This window comes from Thunnus albacares, chromosome 19 (genome assembly GCF_914725855.1).
Source record: "Thunnus albacares chromosome 19, fThuAlb1.1, whole genome shotgun sequence".
Taxonomy (NCBI): domain Eukaryota; kingdom Metazoa; phylum Chordata; class Actinopteri; order Scombriformes; family Scombridae; genus Thunnus; species Thunnus albacares.
The window spans coordinates 12,819,655-12,846,006 of record NC_058124.1 but is presented as its reverse complement, the minus strand read 5'-3'; the positions used below and the strand labels follow the sequence as shown (position 1 = coordinate 12,846,006).

At 39.9% G+C, this 26,352-nt stretch overlaps 2 protein-coding genes across 3 annotated transcripts in view; both read right to left on the bottom strand.

The window, feature by feature from the left end:
• The window catches only part of elmo1 (engulfment and cell motility 1 (ced-12 homolog, C. elegans)), a 108,839-nt gene extending 94,246 nt beyond the window's left edge, over positions 1-14,593 (bottom strand). For both annotated transcript variants that reach the window (XM_044335454.1, XM_044335456.1), the window contains exon 1: positions 14,430-14,593. The gene's annotated coding sequence lies outside the window, so the exon portion shown is untranslated. The remainder of the gene's footprint in view (positions 1-14,429) is intronic.
• Positions 14,594-18,665: 4,072 nt separating this feature from the next.
• rp9 (RP9 pre-mRNA splicing factor) lies at positions 18,666-25,477 on the bottom strand. Its single transcript, XM_044336463.1, has 6 exons — positions 25,185-25,477; positions 24,960-24,990; positions 24,726-24,855; positions 21,972-22,063; positions 21,422-21,483; positions 18,666-19,632 (listed from the first exon to the last, which is right to left on the bottom strand). The coding sequence occupies exons 1-6, from the start codon at positions 25,328-25,330 to the stop codon at positions 19,401-19,403; spliced, it is 693 nt and encodes a 230-aa protein (XP_044192398.1). The 5' UTR covers positions 25,331-25,477; the 3' UTR covers positions 18,666-19,400.
• Between the last annotated feature and the right edge of the window lie 875 nt (positions 25,478-26,352).

Sequence of the window (26,352 nt, the reverse complement as noted above, 5' to 3'; positions counted from 1 at the left end):
TTGATTGTCTGATTGTGTCTGATTGTGTCATAGAGCACAACAAAACAAGGGGAGGACAGAGAGAGTGTGTTGGCAACAAAGTAGTAATGTAGGGGTAAAATAAGAACCAAATGAGTTTGTGGGTTTCTTAGGAACACCCTCCCTTCCCTTCATATGCAGCAAAACAGGCTAGTTCCAGTAAGCTTAGGCAGTTTATTAAAATAACCCCGAGAACATTTCAGACAATATCAAAGCATGTATTTTTGTATATGATGTAAAGCTGGGTTGCTACAAGAAGTAGGGAAACTATATTTACGACAGAAAACATTGATGAATAGGTGTCACAAGGTAGCCAAAGTTGCTGTCCGACCCTGAGGTGCGTGATGAGGATGGAACGGGTGATGCTAGCCTATGAAGTATACTGAATGAACTCAGGGACTTTGGGCAGGACAATAAACAACAGCTAACAGACCTTTAACAAGAACTGTGCATAACAAACAACAGACTGGATAAGGCTGAAGGGCGAATTGATGAAGCAGAATCAGCACTACAGGCAGCAGCAACGCTAACAGCTCTCACAGCACCAGACCAACATGGAGGCTAAAGTGATTGACCGGGAAGGACGGGCTCGCAGAGATAATATAAGGATTTATGGCATATCCAAAGAGGCGGAGGGTAACAACATCTCCAGTTTCCTGGAAACCCTACTGAGGGACCCGCTTGACTTTCCGCATGATATGGAACTCAAAATCGAGAGAGCACACAGAGGGCTGGCACCCAAACCCACCGACCCACAGCTCCGGTCTATCCTTGCCAAGTAAGTGAGCTGCAGAGCAAAAGAAGAGATGATCCGTAAAGCTTGGAGAAAAAAAAATGTCTTCCACAACAATACATACTTCTATGTGGACAATGAGTACCCACCTACAATCCTTAAGAGGCATACTTAATATGCTGAAGTGAAGAAAATGTTAAAGGAAAAAAAATGCTAAGTTCCGGACCCCCTACCCAGCAAGACTATGAGTTTTCTACAATGATGGCACCCGCCTGTATCAGAGTGCAGCAGAGGCGAAAGAAGACTTTGGCTTTGCATTCCAATTACCATCATACCTGCCCCAACCAGCCCAGACCAACGGGAGATCCAACTCTTATCCACATGCGCAGGAGCTTCAGACATGATTGATATATTGCTGCAAGTGAAAAAAACCCAAAACCTGGACACAGCACAAAGAAAAACCTGCAGGATTTCAGACAAAGATCCCCTACAGATAATTGAATGATGGATGATGGCCTAACTAGGACAATAATGCAGATAAGTTTGTTGTAGTTTGTTCTTTATTCTAGTTATCGGCCTGTTTACATTAGATTACTGGTAAATTTGATTTAATTTGAAGTTTTATGACTCCTACATCTTACTCTTAATCTATATAAAGGTGTTGGGACGCAAAAACATTAATAACAGACATTTTCCACACAATATTTTCTGTGTTTTGACTTTCTTTATTTTAGTTATGACTGTAACTGATATGCAGCCATCTCAAAGGGCCCTACTTTTTGTAAAGAGCAGGATAACTCTTGATATTAGGTACTCTGACATCTCAAGTCCCTCAAAGTCTCATTTAGAACGAGCCTCGATATTGGAAGCAAGAGACAGTAAGGAATGTAATGACATTCTGGTCTGAATAAGTTTGTTATTGTTGTTATTTTGTTACGTCCATTTCTCAATGTTCACAAGAATTATATGGATGTATAATGTTCTGAGTGCTGGTCATTATACAATACCTGTAGGAGAGACCTTAAAATTATTTCATTTAACATAAATGGGGTTATAAATCCAAGTAAAAGAAGTAAGATTCTTACTAAAATGAAAAAAGAGAATTATTACATTATTACAGGAAACGCACCTTAATTCTACTGAACATGAAATGTTGAAAAGAATGGGTTTTTCCAAAGTGTATTATTCATCTTACAAATCAGGCCATAAGGAGAGGGGTAGCTATTTTATTACCCCATAGAGTTCCATTTGAACAACTTTAAGAAATAAAGGACAAGGAAGGTACTTATTACTCTCAGGAAAGATAGAGGGTGTCCAAATAACGCTACTGAATATTTATGCCCCCCCGGCTAGATTCTTCAAAAGTACCGACTCAGACCTCCCTGCACAAGAAACTTGAGGTTTCATGTCAGAACTGGGTGTAATAGACAACTGGAGAGACTTTTTTCATTTTTAAAAGAAATCGCCATAGAAAACATTACTTTGAGATAGGTAGTATTGTATCTTGTCTGACCACACACTCCTTTTGTTATCGTTGCAATTAAGTAATAATCCTGGACATATACTATGAAGGTTAAACTCAAGTATTCTTTACAATTTACAATTTAAAACACAAATAAAAGAAGAAATAAAAATGTTCCTTGAAATAAATGATAGTGGGGAAATTGGCTCAGAAATGATGTGGGATGCGCTGAAAGCAGTTGTTAGGGGGAAATTATGTCTTTTTGTGCATGTAAAAAGAAAGAAAGACAATTAAGATTATCAGGTCTAAACTGAGAATTAAGAGCTTGAGACAAAACATAAAAAGAGCCAAATCCAACTCTTACCTTTAAACTAAAGGAAATAAGGAATGAAATAAATATTCTGCACTCACAAAACATAAAAATATGATGAATATGGTTCAAAATTTGCAAAGCTTCTGTCAAGGAAACTACAAACAGGTGGATGGCACAATTTACAAAATTAGGGACCCAGACTTTTATATAAGTAAAGTGAAATACAAATGACTTTTCAAAATTATTATAAATGATTATAAACACAGCCACATTTGGAAGATGAATAATAAATGGAAGAGTTCAGTTTCCCTTTATCTACTTACCATGTCGGAGTTGAATATTGTGATCTCTAGGCTAAAAGCAAATAAGTCATTGTACCATTCTTCCGAATGGTACAAGACCTTCCAGTTTGAGTTAGTACCAAGCCTTCTCCAGACATTTAACACAGCTTTAAAAAGATGGGAAAATCCCACCATCATGGAGAGAGGCTACTATCTGTTATCTCAAGGAGGGAAAACACAGACTGGACTGCGGGTCAGTTAGATCAATTTCAGTTCTTAACCCTGATTACAAGCTATACACGTCAATGCTCACCAAGAGAGGGTTTATCTCACAGAGATAAGAGAACATAAATCACAAGCCTTACTGGTCAGTCTGGATGCAGAGAAGGCCTTCAATTCTGTGAGTTTGACGGTTTTGTATAAGGTTCTTGAGAGATTTGGGTTCCATGAACAGTTTACTAAAGTAATTAATACACTGTACAATAATCTAACTGTACAGATAAAAATAAATGGGGACTTGTCGGACACTATTACATTAGAACGAGGCACAAGGTTGTGCAATGTCGCCACTCCTTTTCGTACTTTATATAGAACCCCATGCCCAATAGATAAGACAGACTGACAGCAATAAAAGTATCCCCATAAATGGAGAACAACACAAGATTGCATTGTATGCAAATGATGTTTTGGTATATTCAAGTGAAACTTCCTTCTACATCGACCTTTGTGTTGATGACGTTTCTATCATGTGGCCAGCCACTGGTTAAGTGTTGTTTTGACTGGGCCTGAATGCTCTGCTGTGACTTCAGCACTAATGGGAGAGAGGACTTCCTGTGATTTCTTGTAAAATAAAAGCAGTTTTATTTCTGGTGAAAAGCTTAAAAATGCCAAATTACGACCACAGTGTACTAATTGTGTGATGTCCTGCCGCCTGCACGATCTACCCAGAGCCACCCCTTGCCTAAACCAAACATTTCCAGTAGGTGAGAACGTGTCTGACACGGACAATCTCCTGTTGTGTGCTACTTGTGTGAAAGGGCAACAGGCAATGTCCAGGGAATCAGGTCCGGACATTATCTGGAATTCATATATGAAAACAGCTGGCATTACCATGCCAGGTGGAAAGACATTGGACTGTCACTAATTAAGGACCCTCCAATTCAGGCAGTACTTGGCAATAAGGATTTGGAAAAAAATTATAAACAGTGTTCAAAACACATGCATGAAATTTATACTTAAAGTCTGGAACTCCATTAGGAATGTCTGTGAAGACTCTCAGTCATCCAGGTCATGGTTATACAAGGAGGGTTGAATTGGCAACTGGACTTGGTTGTAAATACTCAAAGATATTTTGCTTCTCATCCAAGGGGCTTCTTCAGTTCTAACTGACTGGCGAGGAGTCCAAGGTATTTATTTAACCTCTGTGTGGTCGTTATCATGGTCATTGATACCAGTTGGTTCGTTAGTGCTCCTGGCTGGTGTTACAAGGGTCATTGGAGTCACTTGAAGCTGAAGTGTAAATGACAGTTATTGGAGTTGCCACATGATGCCAAATGTGAATGGTTGTTAAGTCTCCTGGGAAGGGATGAAAGAACAGCATTGTAGTTGGGGGATAAGTGGTTTTATAGACCTACTCCTCTGTTGAAGGATGGTTTCTCTACTTTGATGTAGATAGCTTCCTTCACTCCTCTTTCAAACCACCTGCCCTCCCTATCCGAAATATGTATGTTGTTGTCCTCGAAAGAGTGTCCCCAATCTTTCAGGTGTAGGTAAACTGCTGAGTCTTGACCTGTGGAATTGGTCCTCCTTTGTTGAGCCATGCATTTGTTTAATGGTTGTTTAGTTTTCCCGATATACAAGTCTGTGCATTCCTCACTGCATTGGACTGCATACACTTGATTGCTTTTCTTGTGTTTGGGTGTGCAGTCTTTCAGGTGGACAAGTTTCTGTCTTAGTGTGTTGCTGGGTTTGAAAAACACAGGCATGCAGTGGTCTGTTATGGAGGAATATAAATTACAAGATAACCTAAGAATAATTAGACGGCGTGTCTGTGACCCCAATTTTAAACCTAATCAATTGGACTATAACAAAATTTTACTCAATAACTGATAAGGAACAATTAAAAGATTTCCAAACTTTTAAGAAAATATGCTCTGGAAAAACAAGATTTTTATCAGTATCTACAATTACATCATAATTTTGTTGTTGTTAAAAATTACCCACTAGATATGGATGACCCAGTGCTGAAACAAGTTTTAGGAGCCTATTTGTCAGAGTTAAACAGAGGTGTTATATCCACACTGTATAAGGGCTTCATGACAAAGAAATCTCATTCCACAGAGCATGTTAAAAATAAATTGGAAAACGAAGGTAACTGAGATTTCAAAGGAGGAATGGTACAGCTATTGTGACTTTCAGTGGAAGTGCACCAACTTGCATACATAGAGAGAATTTGGATGGAAGTGTCTAATTAGATTTTTTTATTACCCCAAAGCAGAAAGCACATTTTACAGGAGAGGATTCAAAGTGCTGGAGACTGTGTGGGAGTCAGGAAACCAATCACTGGCATATATTTTGGAAATGTCCAATATAAGACATTTCTGGTCAGAGATGCACAAAACATTGGAAGGCATATTTAATATGAAACTACTTTTCCAGTTTTGCACTTTTATTTTAGGGAAAGTTGACTTTCATTCAGGGCACCTCAACGAATATTTATTTGGTGTTCTGATATCTGCCTGTAAAAAAAAAAATATCACTAGGCACTGGCTGCTTCCTGATTCCCCCACAATAGAAAAATGGACAGATATAGTTAACAATACACAATGGAAAAGATTACTTATTCACTTCGCCTACCAATGAACATATTTACTAAGGTATGGTCAAAATGTGTTTCCTATGTATGACAGTCACAGCCACACTTTATGGAATTAACAAATTAACAGATCTTTTGCTGTTGTTTTTTTTAATAATCGATACACAGTTCTAAGGAAAAGGTTGCTTGGTCTCCCAATTTATTTTTTGCTTTAAAACTTAGATAACTTATTAGATTGTCTCCCAACATTTTAATGTATATCTTTGTTACTATACATCCCTCTTTCCATAATGTAAATAGTTATTGAAAATTTTGGATGCATATTGTTTGAAAATAGGATAAAGAGAAGGGAAGAGCTTCAATTCATGCTGTTCATTTGTTGCAGACTTCTAATGCTCTCTGTAACTGCAAGGCTATTTCTTTGTAGTTGGTGAAATGTTCTCAACTATCCTCTAAAAAGAATTGCAAAAAAAGACAGAGATGACATGGAGCTGACCTTTGATTATACAATGGGTAGTTCCAGCCAAACAATCTGATCAACGTGATCAAATCAGCATGACAGCCCACCTAGCCGTCCTCCAATGAAAAATGCCTCATTACTATAAATATAACTCCGCCACTGATTAGAACTATAGACTGTGATGTCACGCTAATAACAACAGTCACTTCTGTGTAAACAACTGGTGGTTGATTTTAATTGCAGATAGGGATGTCAACAGTTTTAATAGGTTAACCGCCAAGAATATTTTTGACCGGCTACACATGTTGGTCTACATGTTAATTTGCATAAACACTCCGCTAACGACTGGACAACTACATGTTCACAACATTAGATATTCTTTTTGAATGGACAAAGTACCGGTGTAAAACTTCTACAAAGAGTGTTGCATTATGGGTTGTTTGTAGTATTAATGTTGCTAGGCTTGGGAGTGTCTTAAAATCTGTTTATAGTGAGTATGTTAGAGTAAGTCAGCCCTAAAAGTGTTTTGTTAGTCCAGTTTAACCTGAAGGAGTTTCTGAAGGCTTGTGTTTTTCTGCAAGGGAGGAAATAAATTCATGACGAGTGAAAATGAGTCCAAAGTGTCTTCTGATGTCTTTGCTGCAGAAACAGAATCTGTCAAGCTGTCAAATACCGCTGTCACAGATGATAAGGAGCTCAAAAAGACAAACAGGCAGTCTTATAAATGCTAACTGCCGGAGAAAATATTTTTTTACCACTTCTAAGGGCCTGGTAGAAAGGGGGTTGTCTTATAGTCAGGGTCGCCTTATATTTGTATTATTACTTATACTCGTACGTCGAGCCCGAGTATGTTATACCATTGAGAGCTACTTTGACTAAATACATTGAAAAACACTTTGAGGTGAAGTAGGATGAGCTAAAGCTAATGTTAGCTCTGACCAACAAAAGCTACGTCATAACTTTTTTCTTAAAAATTAACCGGTTAGTTTTCGATGAATAGGTGTCAGTCTGCTGCAAGCAAAATTAACCAAAACTGATATCCCTAATTGTGGAAATATGCGAATTCGGCAAATGCTTATTTCTGTTGTTATTTTCAGTGGTAACTGTAATGTTTGAAGATATATCGTTAAACACGGTGGTCAACCTATCTGACAATTCCACTGGGCTCATTTTATGTACTGTGTTGCTTTGCTAGTTTCTTTGGTTGGTTTTGTTTTGTTTTGTTTTGTTGGGATCAGCGGTAAAACCTGGAGCGAACCTTTGAGTTGTCTTTCTTTTATGTTTGTGAAACTGGATTGAAGGGAACTGATTTGGGGTTATGGGGACAACAGAAAGGATTCTTTACCAAGTGGATTGAACTCTGAGACTGTGGGACAAGTTACACACACACACACTGAAAAACCCAAACCCTTCACCACTCTTAATCGTTACCCAGCACCCCGATATACAACAAGACTTAACCATTTTCTCCTCAGTTGAGAGTATATCTCAGCTCCCACTCTGGCATCCTCCATCAGCTGTGCCGGTGAGTCACTGGCACGGCGTTACCAGCTTAAAAATGCATGTGAAGCTCGTGGACATAATGATCAAGACAGTTTTGTATTTATATGTGTCGTATTTATTCAGTTTGGGAAATCCCACGATCTCTAGAAAGCATTAGCTCTAGATGGCTGGCTGACTCAAAAGGGACTAGAAATCATCTCTGTTGCTAGGTTGTTACTAAGGGTCAGCCTACTTACTGGAGTAGTAAACAGGGCTTCATTACATAGGAGTCTACTGACGTAACTGATTGTTTTCAAGATACTAGTAAGACCTCATGTATTTCCATGGAAACGGAGATACCTAGCAAAAAGTTTTTTTTGTTTTGAGAGCGAATTGCCCCATTACATGAATACATTTTGATTATGTCTTTAATGTTGTTGGTTACCGTTGTATAATCGCAATATTACACAAGAGGGTGTGCTTTACCATCATTATTGGCATGGCAGTGATGCAGTCAGGAACAAGGCCCTTGCACTGAGTTCTGTAAGCATCCCTGAGGGTAAAGCACACCCTCTCGTGTAATATTGCTTAATTGGACCCTGGCTTTAACGTGTGAATCATGGCTAAAAACATACACACACAAACATTTGAAAACACACACACAAAGGTAACAGCTAAGATCAGTCAGACCTTTTCCTAACTCCCTTTAATCTCTACCTCTTCTTTCTCTTTGTAGTGGTCTACTGTATGTTGTAATACTGGGTAGGAGAGATTGGACTGACCACTGTCAACGTCCACTCTGATTCCTGTGCACTGAACCATAACCTCTGTTCTCAGAAAAAAAAACAACTGTGTGTGCAGGAGGGTGGGGCGGCTCCTTGTGAAATCATGTTACCTGGGCTGAGGCACTTCTGTACGGGGATACACCAGTCCTGCTTTTTCTCTTCCGATATCGATTCTGAAACCTCACCTCAGGATATGTACTGATACAGAGTACCAGTCTGATACCTCTTTCCCAAATTCCTTACTTAAGTACTTAAAACTCTGTCAGCAGCCCAGCGTGACTAAATTAATGTAATTGATAGCAGGAAACTTTGATTTTCAATATCATTGACAAAGAAACTGTATTTAAAGTCTATCAGTAATGTCACTGATGTCATCGGATCAGTATCAAATCGGTGCATCCCTGCAGTACTTCAGTGTGATGCTTATTGTGTTTTATTCCTCATTTTCTTCATAAAATATATTATTTGTAATGTTGTTGATCAATCAGAAAAAGTATATCAATGAGACATGTTTTCATACAATAAAGAATGACACACATACTTGCTGTTAATGTCTGTGTATGTAAATGTGTTTATTTTCCCCTGTAATCTCCATTTTAATACAAGAACATTATGTGAACAAGTTGTGGGTAATTCCTTCAGGCGAAGTCTGCAGTATTTACAGGAAGTGTGCACAAAGGGCTCCAAAAGTCAACCAGAGAGCCCTTGGGCACTTTTTGATTTTACAGGGTGACAGCCCAGAACCCTCAAGGATTTACCAGGACTTATCAGGATCGTCAAAGTCTTTGAGTCTATAAGGGCAGACATTGGGACTGCACTGAAGTACTCTTTACTCTCTATAAGAAGGGAAAATCCTGTTAATACATTCATATCAGTCATAAGATGAAGGGTGGGAAAAAAACAGGATTGACATTTGAAAGTTTTGTTCCCCTATGTCCAAGCTCCCTCAGGCACAACACACATGCTCTGGGGGACAGGATACTTCCTGCCTGCCCTTAAATTCTGACACACTTACAGACTATAAACTTTCTGTGCAACAAAAAGCGCGCACACACACACACACACACACACACACACACACACACACACACACACACACAAAGACAGTTCCCAAAAATCACTCTCCACTCCTTCCATGGCTCTAACATCAAACAGAAAACTCATTACCACATCAGACAAAAATCGCCATGAACTAATGGAGCAACATTTTCTGGAGATACCAAAAGTCAAGTGCACACTTTGGGGAGAAGAGTGCAGAAAACTAGGACACCTCCATTGAATCACACTGGCTGAAGATAGTAGTAGGCGAGTCTGTCAGAGGAAGTGCACATCATAGGGCCTAAAGGGCTTCACACTCACACCTCTTGAGATCATGGCCGGATTAAGAAATGATCTGTGTGTCTGTGATCGAGCTTTGGTAGACCGCCTGATCATATTTTCATGGACAGAAAGAATGAAGAAAAAAAAGGTAACATTTATGTAGGTAATGTATGGATGGATTGAGGGATGCATAGTATGCATGGATGGAGGTGCAGATGGATAGATCAAGTGACAGATAAGTAGGGGAGCGTGACAGCAACCATCCGTATATGAACAGAAACATGGACATTAAGTGATGACCCATGCTATCACACACCACCCAAAGGGCTGAGTGACACACATGCATGTGCGCACACACGCACGCATAAACCCACATACACAAGGGAAGAGCTATAATTGGCCTGCAGCAGAAAAGAAGAAAAACCTGTGTTTAGCACCTGGGTTATACTGACACACCAGCATGCAACTACTGTGAAAATGACGTAGACAAGCCTCAGAGAAAGATAAAAACTGACACAGCAGCACAGCACTGAAACTGCAAATCTGCAGCACATGTGCACGCACGCCATAGATCATACACTATATGACTTGAACACCCATGACATATACACGCCGTCCTACTACAGCAGCTGCATACACTCCAAAAGATCCTTTCACTCGCTCACAACCGGACAATCCTTACAAAGTACCCATCTCCTAATGTACAGTCTGCTCACTGTCAGCTCACACAGCTGGAGTGGGGATATGCTGGTTAGACTGAGAGACTATCTAACCATTTACCCTTTTGGGTCAGTAGGCTCAGAGGCTGAGAGGTTCTTAGCTGAGAGATGCTAAATACCACAAACACACACAGAGCAAGAGAGCTGGCTAACCTCTCGCTCAATATTTACAGAGCTCTGCGGCACTACCACAGCTGGAATGCAGCGGGCAGAGCGAGCACGTAGAGGGAACCATATCAGTTTCTGGGTCATCTAGGGCTGCTTCACTCTGCATGAAGTCTAGACTTTGACTGCAAAACACGCCTGTGGATGCTGTACACTTCAACTGAATCATATACTAAGAATGGTTGGACTCTGTGCCTGCAAAACATGCAGTTATAGAAGCACGAGGTAAAAGATCGCAATAAATTCATGAGTGTATTCCCTTATGTAACCGCTAAGAGATCACAGATCATCATAAAACAATAAGTTTTTCCATCAGTTTTTCTTATTTGCTGCATTTTTCTCTCAAGTCAAAGAGTTGCTTGGCTCTGAGTTTAGCCTGAGGTAACAATCAGCGAACTAAAGAGCAGAAACATGGCAGCAGTACCTACAAGATCTCTTCTCACCCACCTATGTCTGTCTGACTGTCTGTCTGCCACCTTCCCATCGCACCTTCAGTACCTACCTGCTGTTTTAATTAACTTCATACCACGGGGAGCAATTATGCAAGGTAACATTCATCTCATTTGAAGCTGCAAATTAATCTAACCTCAAGCCGCCGAAGGACAGGCGCACCAGTGTGTTACTGCCAGTGAGGACACCAGTACATTAAAATGCCAAGGTGTTTTTTTTTTTTTTTATAAGGACACTTGATGGCTGTTAGTGCAAAAAGACATAAAAAAGAGAGACGGGGAGATGACAGGAAACTTTGAGCCCTGAAGTTTTTGGTGTTGTGCTTTAATGCCGCAACTCTGAGCTTTCTGGAGAAAAATGGGGAAATGAGTTCATTAAGATGGACAGATAGCAGGCCAGGCATACATCAAGGAGAAAACAATTTACATACCTCCATTTCCCTCAGGGAGTGAGAACACAGAGGGAGAAAGTAGACGTTGGGGTGGGGTAGGGTAGGGTGAGGGGGGGGGTAGCAATGTGAGAACGAGCAAATGAGAAGAAAGTGCAAAAGACTGGGATAGAGAGAAGCAAAAGATGAAGAGAGACAGTGAGATAGCATGTGTGAGAAAGCAAGTGTAAGAGAGTAAGCTAATGAGAGAAAGATAACAAGCTGCGGAGGGTGGGGGGGCGAGGGAGGGGGGGGCACTGTCAGGCGAGAGGAGTGAGAGACACGGCTCAGAAATTGGCATGATTGCACTTCAGGAGGTGTGAGGACGCCAAAACAGTAGGCAGTGTCAAACAGATACACACCAGGATCTCACATGTGATGCAACTCAATAAGCAAGGCCTGGCACCCACCCTCTCCTAAAAAAAAAAAAAAAAAAAAAAAAATAGAACTCACTCAGAGCTGCCTCTTACCACTAATCTGATTTCCTGGATTATGTTTCAGTATTTAAAACAAAAGACCAAAGCGCTCAAGTTTAATTCCATCAATTTATTTGGCTTATGACTTACAGTGCAAGTCCAGGCTGCTGTGTTTTACCTTCTCACTTTTCATTTACTCTTTAGTTGCAACACTCCATTTCTATAGCTAAATTTTAAGACCCTGTTGGGATAAAGAAATATTTATTTGGGCAAGCCAGCTAACAAGAAATGAAGGTTTGCTGTGGCTAATAAAACGTGTTTTCGCATGTGTGTGCATTCTTTTTGACATATAGGTCCCTCAGGTGGCTGTAAAAGCGAAATCTAATTCTTCTGGCACGCTTCAGTTATGAAGCGGACAGCTACCGGCCAAAGCTGCGGACACACTGAACTTCACATACCGGTTTAATGGAATAGTGCAAGTTAGTGGTTTGTACCAAAGTATGAGTTTGAAATTGCATTCCTTGACTGCTAAAGCTGCGCCAGACCTGCTCTAAAACCGATGAACATCAATCTCTAACCCACTATCAACCGCAGTCACACAGACACACATATGCACATATAGGCCAAAACCTCACAATGCAACATAGAATCTCTCAGTTCAAGCAAGTTTTCCTGATAGAAACTCAGATTTCACTGAAATAATACTTCCTCGTGGACAACAAGAGGACCAGACCACAACATTCTACTTCAGTGACACTCACAGAAAAACACTTGAATCAGAAACAGGCACATCTCTTATAGTCAAGATCTATGTGTGTGAGAGAGCGGCTGCACATGTCCCTAAGCTTTTCCATCTAGGCTATGTTAGTCTGTGTTTATTGTCGAGTTGACACGATGGAGCCGGCATGCGTGCGGTTCCATCACAACAGGGATGTCTCCGGTGGCTAACGGGGCATGTAAATGGGCTCTCACTCTATCAGAAACCGCCTCGAGGGGCAGAGGGACCAAGACAAGACGACGGCGTGGCCCCTGGGCCCCATCACGGCTGATGTGAGGAGGAGAGAGCTGAGGCACGCTGTGTCCCAGAGAACGGATGCTGTTGTGGTCTATTACCGGTTGCATGAGTGATCACAGGAAATGCGGAGAAGCAGTTCTCAAAGTGGGGTTCACAAACAAACAGGGACCTTTTAGGACCTAAAAGGAAAAACTGTTTGTGCTCCAGAGGTTAAAGTCACTGATCATGCATTCACAACATCCTCAGTTCAACCTTTGTTGCTTGTCATTTTTTCCCTATCTCTCTATCCACTCATTTTCTGTCAAATCTCTGCTATCCACTGTCTAACAAAAAGGAATCAAACCTGAAACCAAAAATACAAATCTAATAAGGCTCCTTAAGACGAAATATTTCAATCAGAGCATCCATGGTCTAAAAAAAGTGGTTCCCAACCTGAGAGTTGGGGCCACCCCAAGGGTCATGCAAGAATAAAAAACATATTTCACCAACACAATATTATCGTTTGGTTCCTCTTTTAAATTACTGCAAATGTTACCTCTGAAAATTAAATGAGACACAAATAGTTTAACCCAAACACAAGCTGTGTAGAGGTCGTTAGCTGTCATTTCTTTGGTTTAAAGGGTCACAAGCCACTCACTAAAGTTTGGGAAACACTAACCTAATGCACATGAACTGGAGGTCACATCAAAACTTTTGGGGGCCCCTGATGTATGCTGGAGGGACAATATCAAAGTACTGGACCTCACATGTAACCCCTTGAAGTCACTTTACATAGCATTACTCCTACTCAAGTGAATGACCACTTTTAGAGGCTGCCAGATGATAATGCATCTTTGTTTTCCATCTTATGGAGGAGAGTGAAGAGGCTGTCTAGCTTTCTCTCTCCCATCTCTTTCCTAATCACAGGCCCACGATGTGGCCAGCATGCTGGGCTGGAGTTAGACACCGCACACTATTAAAGTAGCTCTTTAATTAGCAGTGAGGGAAAACGGAGGCATCTATAAACGCACCACTTTTTTTTCCTCCTTTTTTTTTTGCATGAAGCGAACAGCATGCTCCGGAGCAGCAGCAGCAGCAGCAGCAACCAACCAACCAGCCAGCTTCGGCTTCTTCTTCTTCTTCTTCTTCACAGTACAGCCGCCTGCTGCAAACACACAACTTGCAGCTTTTTTTTTTCACCCGCACTTGTTTCCCAAAGCAGAACTAACAAAGCAGCGTGAATGAATTTTCTGCCAGTTTAATTTTTCACCGCAGTTCAATGTGCGTGTGTGGAAGCGGAGTGAGCGGCGATGCTTTTATCAGACACGCATGTCAATAAAAAAGGACAGCTTCACAAAAGTAAAGACATACGGATATATAGAGAGAAACGGACACAACAGGGGGGCACAGTATTATCTCGCCGACAATGTAACACAGACAAACGCTTTGCTGAAGCAAAGCAGCGACTCCCAAACACCGTGAATCCTCAACATTTAGCGCTAAACGCGAAAGGAAGTGAAGCTGCTTCACTGCTCAACGACAACAATCCTGCAAGAAAAGGAAGCAAAAAAAAACGTGCTTTCACAAACCTGACGAAGCGAAGACACTTCTTCCACCAAAGCGCTGGTGTCCGGAGTTTGTGTGTGTGTGTGTGTGTATGTGTGTGTGTGTTTTCTCTCTCTCTCTCTCTCTCCTCTGTCGTAGAGATAGTGCTGATGTTTCCACTTCCTCTTTTCTTCTGCCGTCTGCTGGCTGCCTCTGTGATGCCAGAGAGAGGATGCATGCATGGAGGCAGAGCTGCACTCACTCACTGCTTAGAGAGTGAATGGTGACATTTCATCACATGTAAAAAAGAAAAAAACAGTTTTTTTTAAAAGCAGAAGCTTATATTATATCAATTCTGAAATTTTACCATGTCTCCATCCTGTTGAATGGAAATGTTGGGGGAAATCACTCTGTCTTTATTTAAATTATAGGATAAAAATTTGATTTTCTAGATCAGTAAGAAGTAGCCCAGTTATACTTTTTAGGTCAGTTATAGTGTCTTTATTTCCCCCAATCAGAAAAACGTTTAACTGATGTTCAACCTGCTTGCACATCAAGAAGAGTGTGTTTTTTTTAAATGTATGTCTTCATGTTTTTAAATCTATATAGGGCTTCAGCTAACGAGATTGAGATTATTTTCATCATTGATTAATCTATAAAGTGTATAAAATGTTTGTAGACCGTGAAAAATGTGTGTAACAGTTTCCTGAAGCCCAAATTACCTGTTTTTTTTTTCAACCAGCTGTCTAAAATCCAAACATATTGTATTTACTATCACACAACGCCAAGAATAGGAGCAAATCCTCTCAAATGACATGAAATATTTGGCATTTTTTACTTTTAAAAGTTTAAAAAGAATAATTGATCATTAAATTAGTTGCAGATTATTTTTCTGTCAATTGACTAATTGATTAATCAACTTATTGTTGCAGCTCTAAATCTATAGCTTGGCTTCTTTACTCTTGTTTAGTTTTGTTGGTTAAAAATGGTTAAAAAATAGATTTATTTCTGATATAGGACACCTTTCCTTAAAACAAGACAATTCAAACTGTTATATATAACATAAAAAGTCATAAAAGAAACACAAGGCAGTATTAAAAAGATGCAAAATAGACATTTAAAAGAATGAAATAAGATACAAGATTTAAAAAAAAAAGCTTAAATAAAACAGAGAAACAGAAGAATGAAAAACAAGTGGCCAGAAATGAAATGCTTTTATGGATGGAAATTATTATTGGGTTCGTATATAAATAAATATTATACTAAGTAATACATTTATTTTTCAAGCATTTAATTTCCAAAAAAAACTATTACAAGTATTTCAAAAACATGTCATCATTCTGGGAGAAAGCCAGAAAAAAAAAACACATCCCAACCACATATCATCATTTATTGTATGCAGTATGCAATGGTGAAAAAAGTGTTAAGACTGAATCTGCTGGTTTTAAACAAAAAATCTAAGCACCATTTAAAAGTTAAATGTATACCAGTTAACATATTACATGAGCAAATAAACATATAGGCTTCAAGAAAGGTTAAATATGTGTCACAACTGTCCTCACACATACACACTTAATTGAAAAATTGCACAATTTTGATTAAAAAAGTTATCAAATACATATTCTCTGATGCGTCTTTAACCATTTATGTAAATACACATATGGCTGAGGTTTTAGATATTCAGGTTTTTATTGATTTGTCCGACTGACCCAAAACTCCTCCGGTGAAAAGCGTTCGCCTCCAGCAACCCAAGAAATGAACACAACTGACTGAAAAGGACTTAGAACAGATTATAAGTAAATAAACAAATAAAAAACTGAGGAGTCGACATCTTTTCCCTCCATGATGGGTGAAACAAAAGCGTGGCTGCCTCCAATCTTGCAGGAGAGGAAGGCAAACAAGAACAATGACTTCAATAATTCATGGTTATTGAATGCTCTCTGGTCTCCACACACACACGCACGCACACACAACTGTTTGATTATGACCTTCTAATGTTACATTATGTTGGATGGAACCATTCTGATACAGCTCAGCAGTAGTCTTAGACAACATAATGCTATATTTTCAGGCAGACCACAGCACTATATCACAGACTACCACAGCTCTGGGCCACATGAGGCCACTTCCCTTTTGATTTTGTGATTACAGACTGTTTCTGATATTAAACCTGGAGTGCCAGCGTGTGTGTTTGTGTGTGAGGGAGGGAGAGAGAATAGTGTTGCGGCAGCTCATCCTTGTCTCCACTCAGCAGGAGCAGCAGGAGGAGGATTAATACAGGAGCCCCGTCCTCCCCTGGTAAATAATCTGGAGCGACACACCCAGCAGAAATCTCTCTGTCCCTCTTTCTGTTTGTTCCCCTCTCTGTGAAAAACACCGGATACAAAGCTGTGCCTATTTAAATGACAGCCTGTGTGCTGAACTAAATTGTTAATTCGACTGCATACATGCACTGCAAAGGCAAACAGAAAGCACAATGATTATTTGACACGGAGCGGCAATTTAGAGGAGCGGGAAACAAGTCTTGTCTGCACTAGATTGCATTTAGATAGAACGAAGACTTGGTTCAAGTGATTCTTTGTTTTGATGCTGAAAGGCTGCATTAGATCAGAGCAATTCAGATCGCACATAACACATCCTAAACACCACTTTACTGTATGCTCCCATTAAGGAACATCCTCAAACTGCTCTATTTCCATCACTGAGTTATGGAGACTTTTCTAACGGAAGCTTCAGAGAGGTCACAGAAGATGTAATCCCTTTATCTGAGACAGCAAAGAGGCGGCGGAGTGGTTTTAAGCCATCCCATTTGGTTTTAAAGTACTGCACAATGTATCCGATAAAATGCAGACTCACTATGCAGCACAATGCACCTCTTCATCCAATAAAATGCAGAGTCACTCTCTTTTTTTTTTTAATTTTGCATCTCACTTAAGGTTTCCTTTCTGCGTGGACTTCAGTTGTCAGCTTTTACCTGCTTGTGTGAGTCACTTGGATTTGGACACATCCTGTTTCACAACCATTGGCTGAACCTTTGCCCAGCTACACATCTGGTGTGAAGATGATATCACATCACCAAAGAAGAAAAAAAAAAAAAAAGAGGCTAATGTTACTGCGTTACTCCCTTCTGGCAAACATAATTACTATTCATGAGTTAAGTGCAGCGCTCTGGTCGTAAAGTTTTCATTATCTAGTGTTCTGCAAATATGCTGGAGCTTCTTCTAACACAATTTGCACAATGAGTCCGGCCTGGCACTCAATCTGATCTGTACCTTGTCCAAGAAGACAGAGTGCTTCAATAAAGACTCTCCGCTGACCAAATTCTCTTCTCGACGTGGCACAACCTCCCTCTGAGCTGCTCCTGTGACTGAATCTCATCTGAGAGATTCATTGTGCTACTCAGAGAGAAAGAGAGAAAGAGAGAAGAGTCAACGTGGAACAGACTGTTTCAATGAAGCTGATTTATCTCAGGTTATTGGTCAAAGCACCAGGAAAAGAAAGAACAAGAGTTGCCTGGGAAAGCAGATGAAAGAAAGAAAGAAAGAGGAGAAAATAAATATAAAAAGCTTTAAGTCAGGAGCTAAAACGCTCTCATGGACATTTAATCTGTCATTCTTTGATGGAATTGCAATTTCTCACATAAACACATACGCTCCCTGCAGCGTTTGAGCTATTCAGAAATCCTAAGACACAAATCTAAATGGAAATCTAGTTTGCTTGTTCCCTGTAGGTCTACTGTAATTGTCTCTCTATCAGGGTCATTAGAAAGAAGGAATGTTTCTGGTTTATTTCCGCTGGGATTCCTTTTCAAAAAAAAAAAAAAAGTGCTGCTTGCAAAGGAAAGAAGCACCACACACCCTTAGATATGGCCTAAAGGGCAAGTCTTGCGTGAAGCGGCTATATTGTGATCTGCTAACTGACTTTTTTTTTGACATAACACAGTTTGAGAGCAGGATGTGATGAGTTGTTGATGGCAGCTCAGCGCAGAGAGGGAGGATCGCTTATGTAGGTTACAGGCTGTGACATGATTTTTTTGAGAAAACGCTCTCTGAAGTATCCTCAGACTGCAGGCAGATCAAAAGAAAAATGTTCTTCGCCTCTTAGGAAGGTCACTTCAGTGGTGTTCCATGTATTTTTTAATGATCAGACTTCTGTGTGTGTGTGTGTGTGTGTGTGTGGTTTCGCTGCGCTATCCTCCAAAGATTAAGTCGTCATTAACATGAAAAACAGTGTAATACACATTAACACATCTTTGTTTTTGCGATTTAGAGTAGGGTAAACACTGGAGAAAAAGAGCCATCTTTATTCTCGGTATAAGGGAGCACATTCACATACATTCTTTTTCTCCATCTCTGTGGCTTTTTCAGAGCAAATAAGCATATTCCAACCTCAAATCATTCCAGATATTTATGTACAGTCACAAGCATTCAAACATTCTGGACTCGGAAAACAAATTCTAACCGTGCTCCAACCGTATCTGGACTATTTTTTTTTTTCCACCTCTTTCTACAATCAAAGTATTTCATACCAAGCAAAATGGTAGGGGTAAAAAAATACGGTGGAAAATACAATCTCTTAATGACACACTGTATTTGCTGACATGCTATCTTATTAGACCTCGTGAAAGAAGTATCTCGTTCTGTATCGCTTCAGGATTCTCGTGCGGCTAATGACTTTCAACGCACACGTGCGCCGAGGCACATGTACACACACACTTACTTAAGCAGCTATTCCATATGACTCTCTAATGTATGATGTAACAGCGGGGACGTAAATGCAGCCCTCGAGCAAATGAAACAGCTGCGAGAAGTCATGTGCAGTTCACACTCAGTTTTTACGAGTTTCAACCTGCGGAGAAAAAAAAAAACCTTCAGGAGGCCTCCTGAGTGCAGTTCTTACCGGTGAACCGGAGCTCACTTCCTCCTCTGTGTAAGATCTACCTTTGTTGCCGCTTCATTCACCGTCTCTTCCTACGTTTAAAGCACATAGTTTACATATATCAGAGCTACAAACACTCAATCTGACTCTGAGCAGTCACTGGTTTTGGAGGACTTGTGCTTTCGCTTCCTTTTTCTCTTCTTCTTGTCTTTCTTCTTTTTGTCCTTCCTCTTTTTCCTCTTCTTGCTTCGGTGGTGGTCGGAGGAAGAGGAGGAGGAGGAGGAGGAAGAGGATGTGGAGGAGCTGTCTGAGTCGGAGGAGGAAGAGGAGGAGGTGGTGTCCTGGAGTAGCTGCTGCAGCTGCTGGATCCTTGACACAGGACAGATGGGCAGGAGAGGAGAGGAGAGGAGAGGAGAGGAGAGGAGAGGAGAGGAAGAGATGAGGAGGTGGGATTAGAGTCAAGCACAGGGTGGAGAAGGCAACTGATGCCGACTTGGATGCCGGCTTTGGCAAGCATCTTAAACCTCCTTGAGGAAGACACTGTCTTTGTCCTGGTGCATTTCTAGACTGTGGAATTAGCCAAGTGCCTACTTGTGTTGCACATTTTCACTAACTGCCAAGTGCCCGTTAAAACTGCAGCTGTGGAGGATTTTCAAAACACACTGGGACACGCCTGGATAATGGAGGCATCCTGTCACTAAAACACACGGCTCGAGCTCAGATGACTCTTTAAAATTTTATTTTCACAAAGTGCTAACACAGAATGAACGAGTAATGCTGCGTAACTTTCGCCTAAACCTTAACAGAGTGAGACAATTACAAAGAGGCTTGTTTCACAGTCAATAAATTAGATTAATATGATCATTTAATCGTTAATGTGCAAGTATAAGTATTTGGGTCTCTGCATTCCCTATGGTTCTGACCCACAGGAGACACGTCAATAGCAAAGACGGTTAGCTGAACATCTGGTGAATGGTGCAATAACACAGACTACAGGTGACTCCAGCTGCTTCCTAACTAGGTCAGATGAATATGTCTCCTTTTCTGCAGCCAAATAAGGATCAAGATGGAAAATTAAAACATCAAAACATCACAGAATAAAGGGGCTCGATGAAATATAAAACATCTGTCATAAAGGAAGGAAAAAGAGATATTTGATGTATCGGAGGTCACTGGAGTTTAATTAGCTCAGAAAACTGAGGGGCACACCGAGCATGTAATGACAGTTTTTGAAGACCTCCAGAAACTGTTTAACTATTCAGCCATTAAAGGATTTCTCTGAGAAAAAAGGTTGACATGTTCTTGTGAGATATCCATCAGGCCTTCTTTTGGTGGGGGTGGATAACACGGAGCGTAATGATCATCTGAATACTTGAGATGTCATACAACTCCTCGAAGCACAACTAGTGCTCTGACTCAACTCATCAAAATAAGCACCTCATAATCTCCTGCTCAATTTTTTAAAAATGTCTCTTTAGTTTCCTCAAGTGCATTTTCAAGATTAATAAAGATGCAGATACTTCTAGTAACAAGTTCGTTTCTGAAATTTCAATTAGCACTTGGTGAAAACAGGCTTTCTTAACTCGTGCACAACTTGCGACACAACACTGTGTGTGCAAGTGGAAAGCAAAGATCAGCGGGAGAGGTTGGACTGTTTCACTTCCCTTTCAAAAGAAGATGCCAGAATTAATGTGGCATAGATATGCAACCGAGACTTCAAAGTGCCACTGGCCTTTGAATAACCTTTACTTTAATGCATGCAAAAAAAATACACAACAGTGTGCATGCTGCTCTGCATACACAGACACACACACACACACACACACCTAGTGAACAAACCTCAACTTCAAACATCCTGGTGTCAGACATTATTTTCTAGAAACCGGCACACAGAGAAGTCAGCCACCATGAGAGCATTGCCAGGTCATCTGAGACTGTCCTACTCCTCTGAGGGGGAAATAGTCAACAACTGCAGATTCTCAAGTGAGTGATCTAACTGTCTGAGTGCAGCCAGTTACACCCTCAAGACAGTCTTTTGTCCTTTCACTCTATTTAAGCTTAAAAATGATTCTTCAGAGAAACTACAGCAAAGCATATAAACGATTAAAGAGTTTGCATGACTCAAAAAATTAAAAAAAAAAAAAATCAATGTATGTACCTGGTTTCTTTTTCATTCCTTTTGTTTTCCCGAATTAGGTCGTACATCGGGTCTTCATGAGCCTAAAAGATTAGAAAACAATCTGTCATTATGAACTCTGAAGAAAAGCAAGGAGAGCAGCATACATACTTACAGTAAATGTTTCCAATTTTCATATTAGATCCAGAAAATCACCCCAGCTCAACACATTCCAACCATTGCACTGCTTTTAGTGTTGTGTCAGCATCTCTTTTTTTTAAAAAAAAACCTCCCTGTTACAATGCAAGGTAGGAAAATATGATACAGTTGCATATATGGTAATCATTGCAGAGGCTGTGTGTGTTTCTGCAGTAGATATTGTTCCACTACAGGCACTGTGTGAAGAAGTCTGCTGCCCACATGTTTTCTCAGTGTAAACTAAAAATGTTTCCCAACCCAGTTGTTAACACTAGACACAAAGTTATGTCTCACTCACAGCTTCTTGACCTCAGACAACCCAACCTACATTCTTAAACTGGAGACCATTAATTGATTTCTTCTCTAAATAACTATGAGTAAACAACAAACTCACCACTCTGAACTGCTCCAGTTTCTGGTTGCCTTTGATGAAGAAAGGACATTCTCTGTCTCCTGTCCGGTGGCCGTAGCGTTTGCATCTCCAGCCTGTGGTGGAGGAAACAAATGGACAACCGATGTGATGACATATGAGGCACATGATGGGAGATTTGCTATGATATAGATAAAACGTGAGTGTGAAAGTACAGTCTTGACCTTAAGAAAAGTAGTTTGACAAAATAATCTTAACCTCAGTTTTCCAGAGCCTTCAGCCACATCACATGGCCTTTAACAATGCGTTCAGTTGCCAACTTATCAAGTTTTGACAAGTTTTACCACATTTGTTTGGTATGCAGTGTTGTTATTCACTGGGTTTTTTTTCTAACCACTCACCTCCACTAAAGCATACAGTCACACACAGATCCACAACTTCATTTAAAGAAATTTTTCTTTCCTTTTGTTTGTGTGACTTAAAAATACCAACAGCAGCAACTTACAGTCACACTCTCAAACAAGGAAAAAAAAAAAAAAGGCTGCCCCTGGAGTGCTGTGTTTCAATATGCATGCCTGGTTATAAGAGCCAGAACATCTCAAACAAATCAAAAACAGCACCCATGTTTGTTTCACTAGAGTGAAGAATTTCTGTCAAAAATTTGCTGTCTTTTAATGTTTTACACTTTAAGAGGCAGTGTGGCTACCATGAATAAGCACTTGATAATCTCTGGAAAGTGAGACCACACAAATTCTGTTTATCTTCTAAAAGGCAGTCATGGTAGAAAACTGTTTACTCAGTTCTTTCTTGCCCGTATCATTGGCTGTGAAGTGTCTCCCTTCCCTGAAACAGGATGATATATTCAAACAGAGTGAGTCAGATTCTGCAGAACAAATGCCAACTTGTGGACAGGCCCTGAGTGTGTGTGTGTGTGTGTGTGTGTGTGTGTGTGTCGACTCCCCGAGTCCCTGGCTGTTCACGCAGCATGAAAATGAGTGGGATGAAGGAATGAATGGACACTGAATATAATAACAGTCTTTGTTTGACCAAAAGGACAGAAGGTAATATACACAACACCGTCATTAATCTCTAGCTCATCATGTTTGTCAGAAAAACAACAGACATGGTGTTAATTGTCCAGTTCTCGTGGTTACATTTATCACCTATCGAGACTGCTGCCCACTCGTGGTGGAGGTTTACCCCCACCTACAGTTCTTCAACTATAAGTGCTGCTGTTACCTCGACAACTAATAATAAAGTTTACAGTGTGACTCATAAAGGTATTGCCGTAGGTTAAGACTAAAATCTTGACTTGTCTATTGTGAGTGGATGAGCTTATAGCTAATAAAACTGGCAGTAGTGATGGTGTTTGTTACAGGTCTTATAGTGCTGACTGAAACTCCACATCTAAAGATTAAACAGCCTCCTGCAGCACCGTCCACTGTCGCACCAGTCTCACTTGTAGTTTATAAATATAAAATGTCTCCTGACAGTCTGCAAACAAATACAATAAACAGGTTACAACTAATGTTACTGTCTACAGCAGGAAAGAGGAATTTTGAAAATTAAATTTAAGACTTTTGCAGGCCCTTCTGTGTGGAAACTAAAGTCAATGCTTTTAAAGACTTTTCAAGATCTACATATACCCTGATAATGTTTTGACTACTCACAAAAAACAGTTACTATTTCTGGAGTGCTAGTACTGAATTTAAGATTTAAAATTTTTTGCTGTACTCAGAATTAGTTAAGACCTTAAATTTACATAATTTCAGACAGATTATGTACATGTATAGACTTGCGAACACCTGTGTAGCATTGATCATACAAAAATGATAAACACAAGGAAAATTGAGACAAGTCAGACCAAATAGCAACATTGCCAATAGGAAATTTAAGATGAATGAATGTTAAAATAAAAAAATATGAAAAGGATAAAAGAAAAATGTAAAATTTCACAAAATAAAAATCTCTATAAGTGAGATTGTGACTACTGTCTCTGTCTTGTTGTCCAACAAGTTAGACAACAAGTTCCTTCTCTTTTAAGGTGGTAGAGATGAACTTCACTCCTTTAGTCTTAAACAAGAAATGTGCAATACATTGCCTTCATTACTGTACACACTCTGAAAAGTCTTCCTGATATTTTGCTCCCCTCATGTATGTCAATGGAGTGGACAAATATTGGGAGCACCATTCAACATAATGCACTCCACTACACCACCACCACCCACTACAACCTCAATAATAAACATAAAGTAGAATTATCACCTTTCTGACAATGTCAACAAAGACTGAGTGAGAATGTATAAGCTTTTTAAATGTAGAATTTTTGGCAGAGCTGTTGTATATGATTGCATTAGACTGCACATGTGTACATAACGAGGTGGCCGGTGAGGGTATTTGAACAAGCTGTGTATACTGTGCATGACCACCTACTATATGTGTATATATATTTATAAAGAAACGTGTCACTTTTTTTCTTACCATTCAACATTTATCTCAGCACTCTAAACTTCTTGGCATTATTTGTATCCTGTTTAGAGCTCACAGAAACAATTTCACCTGTTTATAAACATTCCTTGTGTATCATGCTGAAGATCTGTAAACATACTTGGCCAAAAAAGACGATTCTGCTTCTGACATCTACTCTTCACTTCTGTAACTCTGTAAAACATCTAAGGGGTTTATGGAGAATCAGATTAAGGACTAAATCTTTGCAGATACACAGGTAAACCAAGCAAACCCAGGCTCATTTCGCTGAATTAGTGTAACTGTACTCACACTGCATCACCTTCACCTCCTTCCCCAGAGGCATCCATAACCCCTTGGTGGGGGCGTGAGCCAGGAAGCTCCTGGCCTCCTCATTTCCTGGCTCTGCAGGAATGCAGTCCTCCGGTTTTTCCTCATGTTCCTGCGACAGCAACACTGTCACCAAATCTCAAAGATTCATTCAGCATATTATTAGTTATAAACTATGCTTCTTTATATCCTATCTGCATTTATTAATAACGTTACCTTTATGAGTCCTGGTGGAGGTTTCTCATAGCTGCATGAAAAGAAACATGAGACAGAAAAGTGAAACTAACGTTACAGCTGAATTAACGTCATTATTTCAAACTTAGCTGTCATTCATCTAAACTTTGCTAACCCAGCTCAAGTTATTGGGCTACAACTTATGTCACATTCATAATGCATGCACAAGTTTGAAAGTGTTAGCTCTCACTAATAATTATTACTCACAACGTCTCGACGTGTTTCAGCTTTTGGACTTCTTGGTTGATTTTTTTCGCTTGTGTCTTGACTTTCTCCATATCATGTTTTGAGGACTTGTGTCTCTTGTGGTCTCGTCTGTCCTCCTTCTCTTTTGTTCGCTTTCTGTCCGACATGGTCCTGATGTCGACGGACCGTCATTAACTTATAAATAATGTTGCGTTCAAAGCTAATTTGATGAGTGAGAAACAGTCATCAATGTGCTAGCCTGCTGCTAACTAGCAAACATTGCTGTGTGTTGCTGTACTTCCTGTGCAGCCGGGCTCGTTAGTTAAAGTCCAGCTCCACCTGCAGGACAGAAGCGGCACTGCACTGGATACAGGTTTCTTTAAAAACGCCAAAGCACATAATGTATATGATAGTTTATATGCACTGGGGGAAGAAGTATTCAGATCCTTTACTTAACTAAGTACCAATAAAGTCGTGCATGAAAAATCATTCTCAAATAAAAGTACATAAGTATTATCAGCTTGAAGTAGTTAAAGTATTGCAGTAAAAGTAGTGGTTTTGATATATTATTATATATGACATCATTAGATTATTAATACTGAAGCATCAGTGTGTAAGCAGCATTTTATTGTTGTAGCTGTTGGAGGTGAAGCTAGTTTGAACTACTTTATATACAATTAGCTAGTTTAGTCCAGTGGTTCCCAACCTAGGGGTCGTGCCCCTCCAAAGGGTCACCAGATAAATCTGAGGAGTCGTGAGATGATTAATGGGAGAGGAAAGAAGACATAACAAAGTTCTGATACACAAATCTGTTTTCACTTTTTGGACTTTTTCTCTAATCTTTGATTTTTGGTGAAATATTGATCATTTGAACATTTATTGAAATGAAACCATGTGGGAAGTTTAGAGAGAAAAATCACTATTTGGTGGAGCTGTTAACAACTCATAGACATCTGAAACGTGACCCCAACTACACACTGCTTTTTGTAAAACATCAAAAGTCAAAAAGGTTGGAAACCACTGGTTTCATCTTTAACAATGTGTTGTATTTTAAAAGCTTGTTATATTATCCATTGTGTCAAATCTTCATCTGAAAAGTAACTAAAGCTGTCAGATAAATGTAGTGGAGTAGAAAGTACAATATTTCCCTCTGAAATGTAGTGGAGTGGAGCATCACATGGAAATACTC

Excerpts from the sequence above, each read along its gene's own strand:
- rp9 (XM_044336463.1), bottom strand. The coding sequence starts at position 25,330 with ATGTCGGACAGAAAGCGAACAAAAGAGAAGGAGGACAGACGAGACCAC. Across the intron at positions 24,856-24,959 it reads CTCCACCAGGACTCATAAAG|GAACATGAGGAAAAACCGGA; the intron begins GTAACGTTATTA and ends TTGCTGTCGCAG. Across the intron at positions 19,633-21,421 it reads AGGAATGAAAAAGAAACCAG|GATCCAGCAGCTGCAGCAGC; the intron begins GTACATACATTG and ends TCCTGTGTCAAG.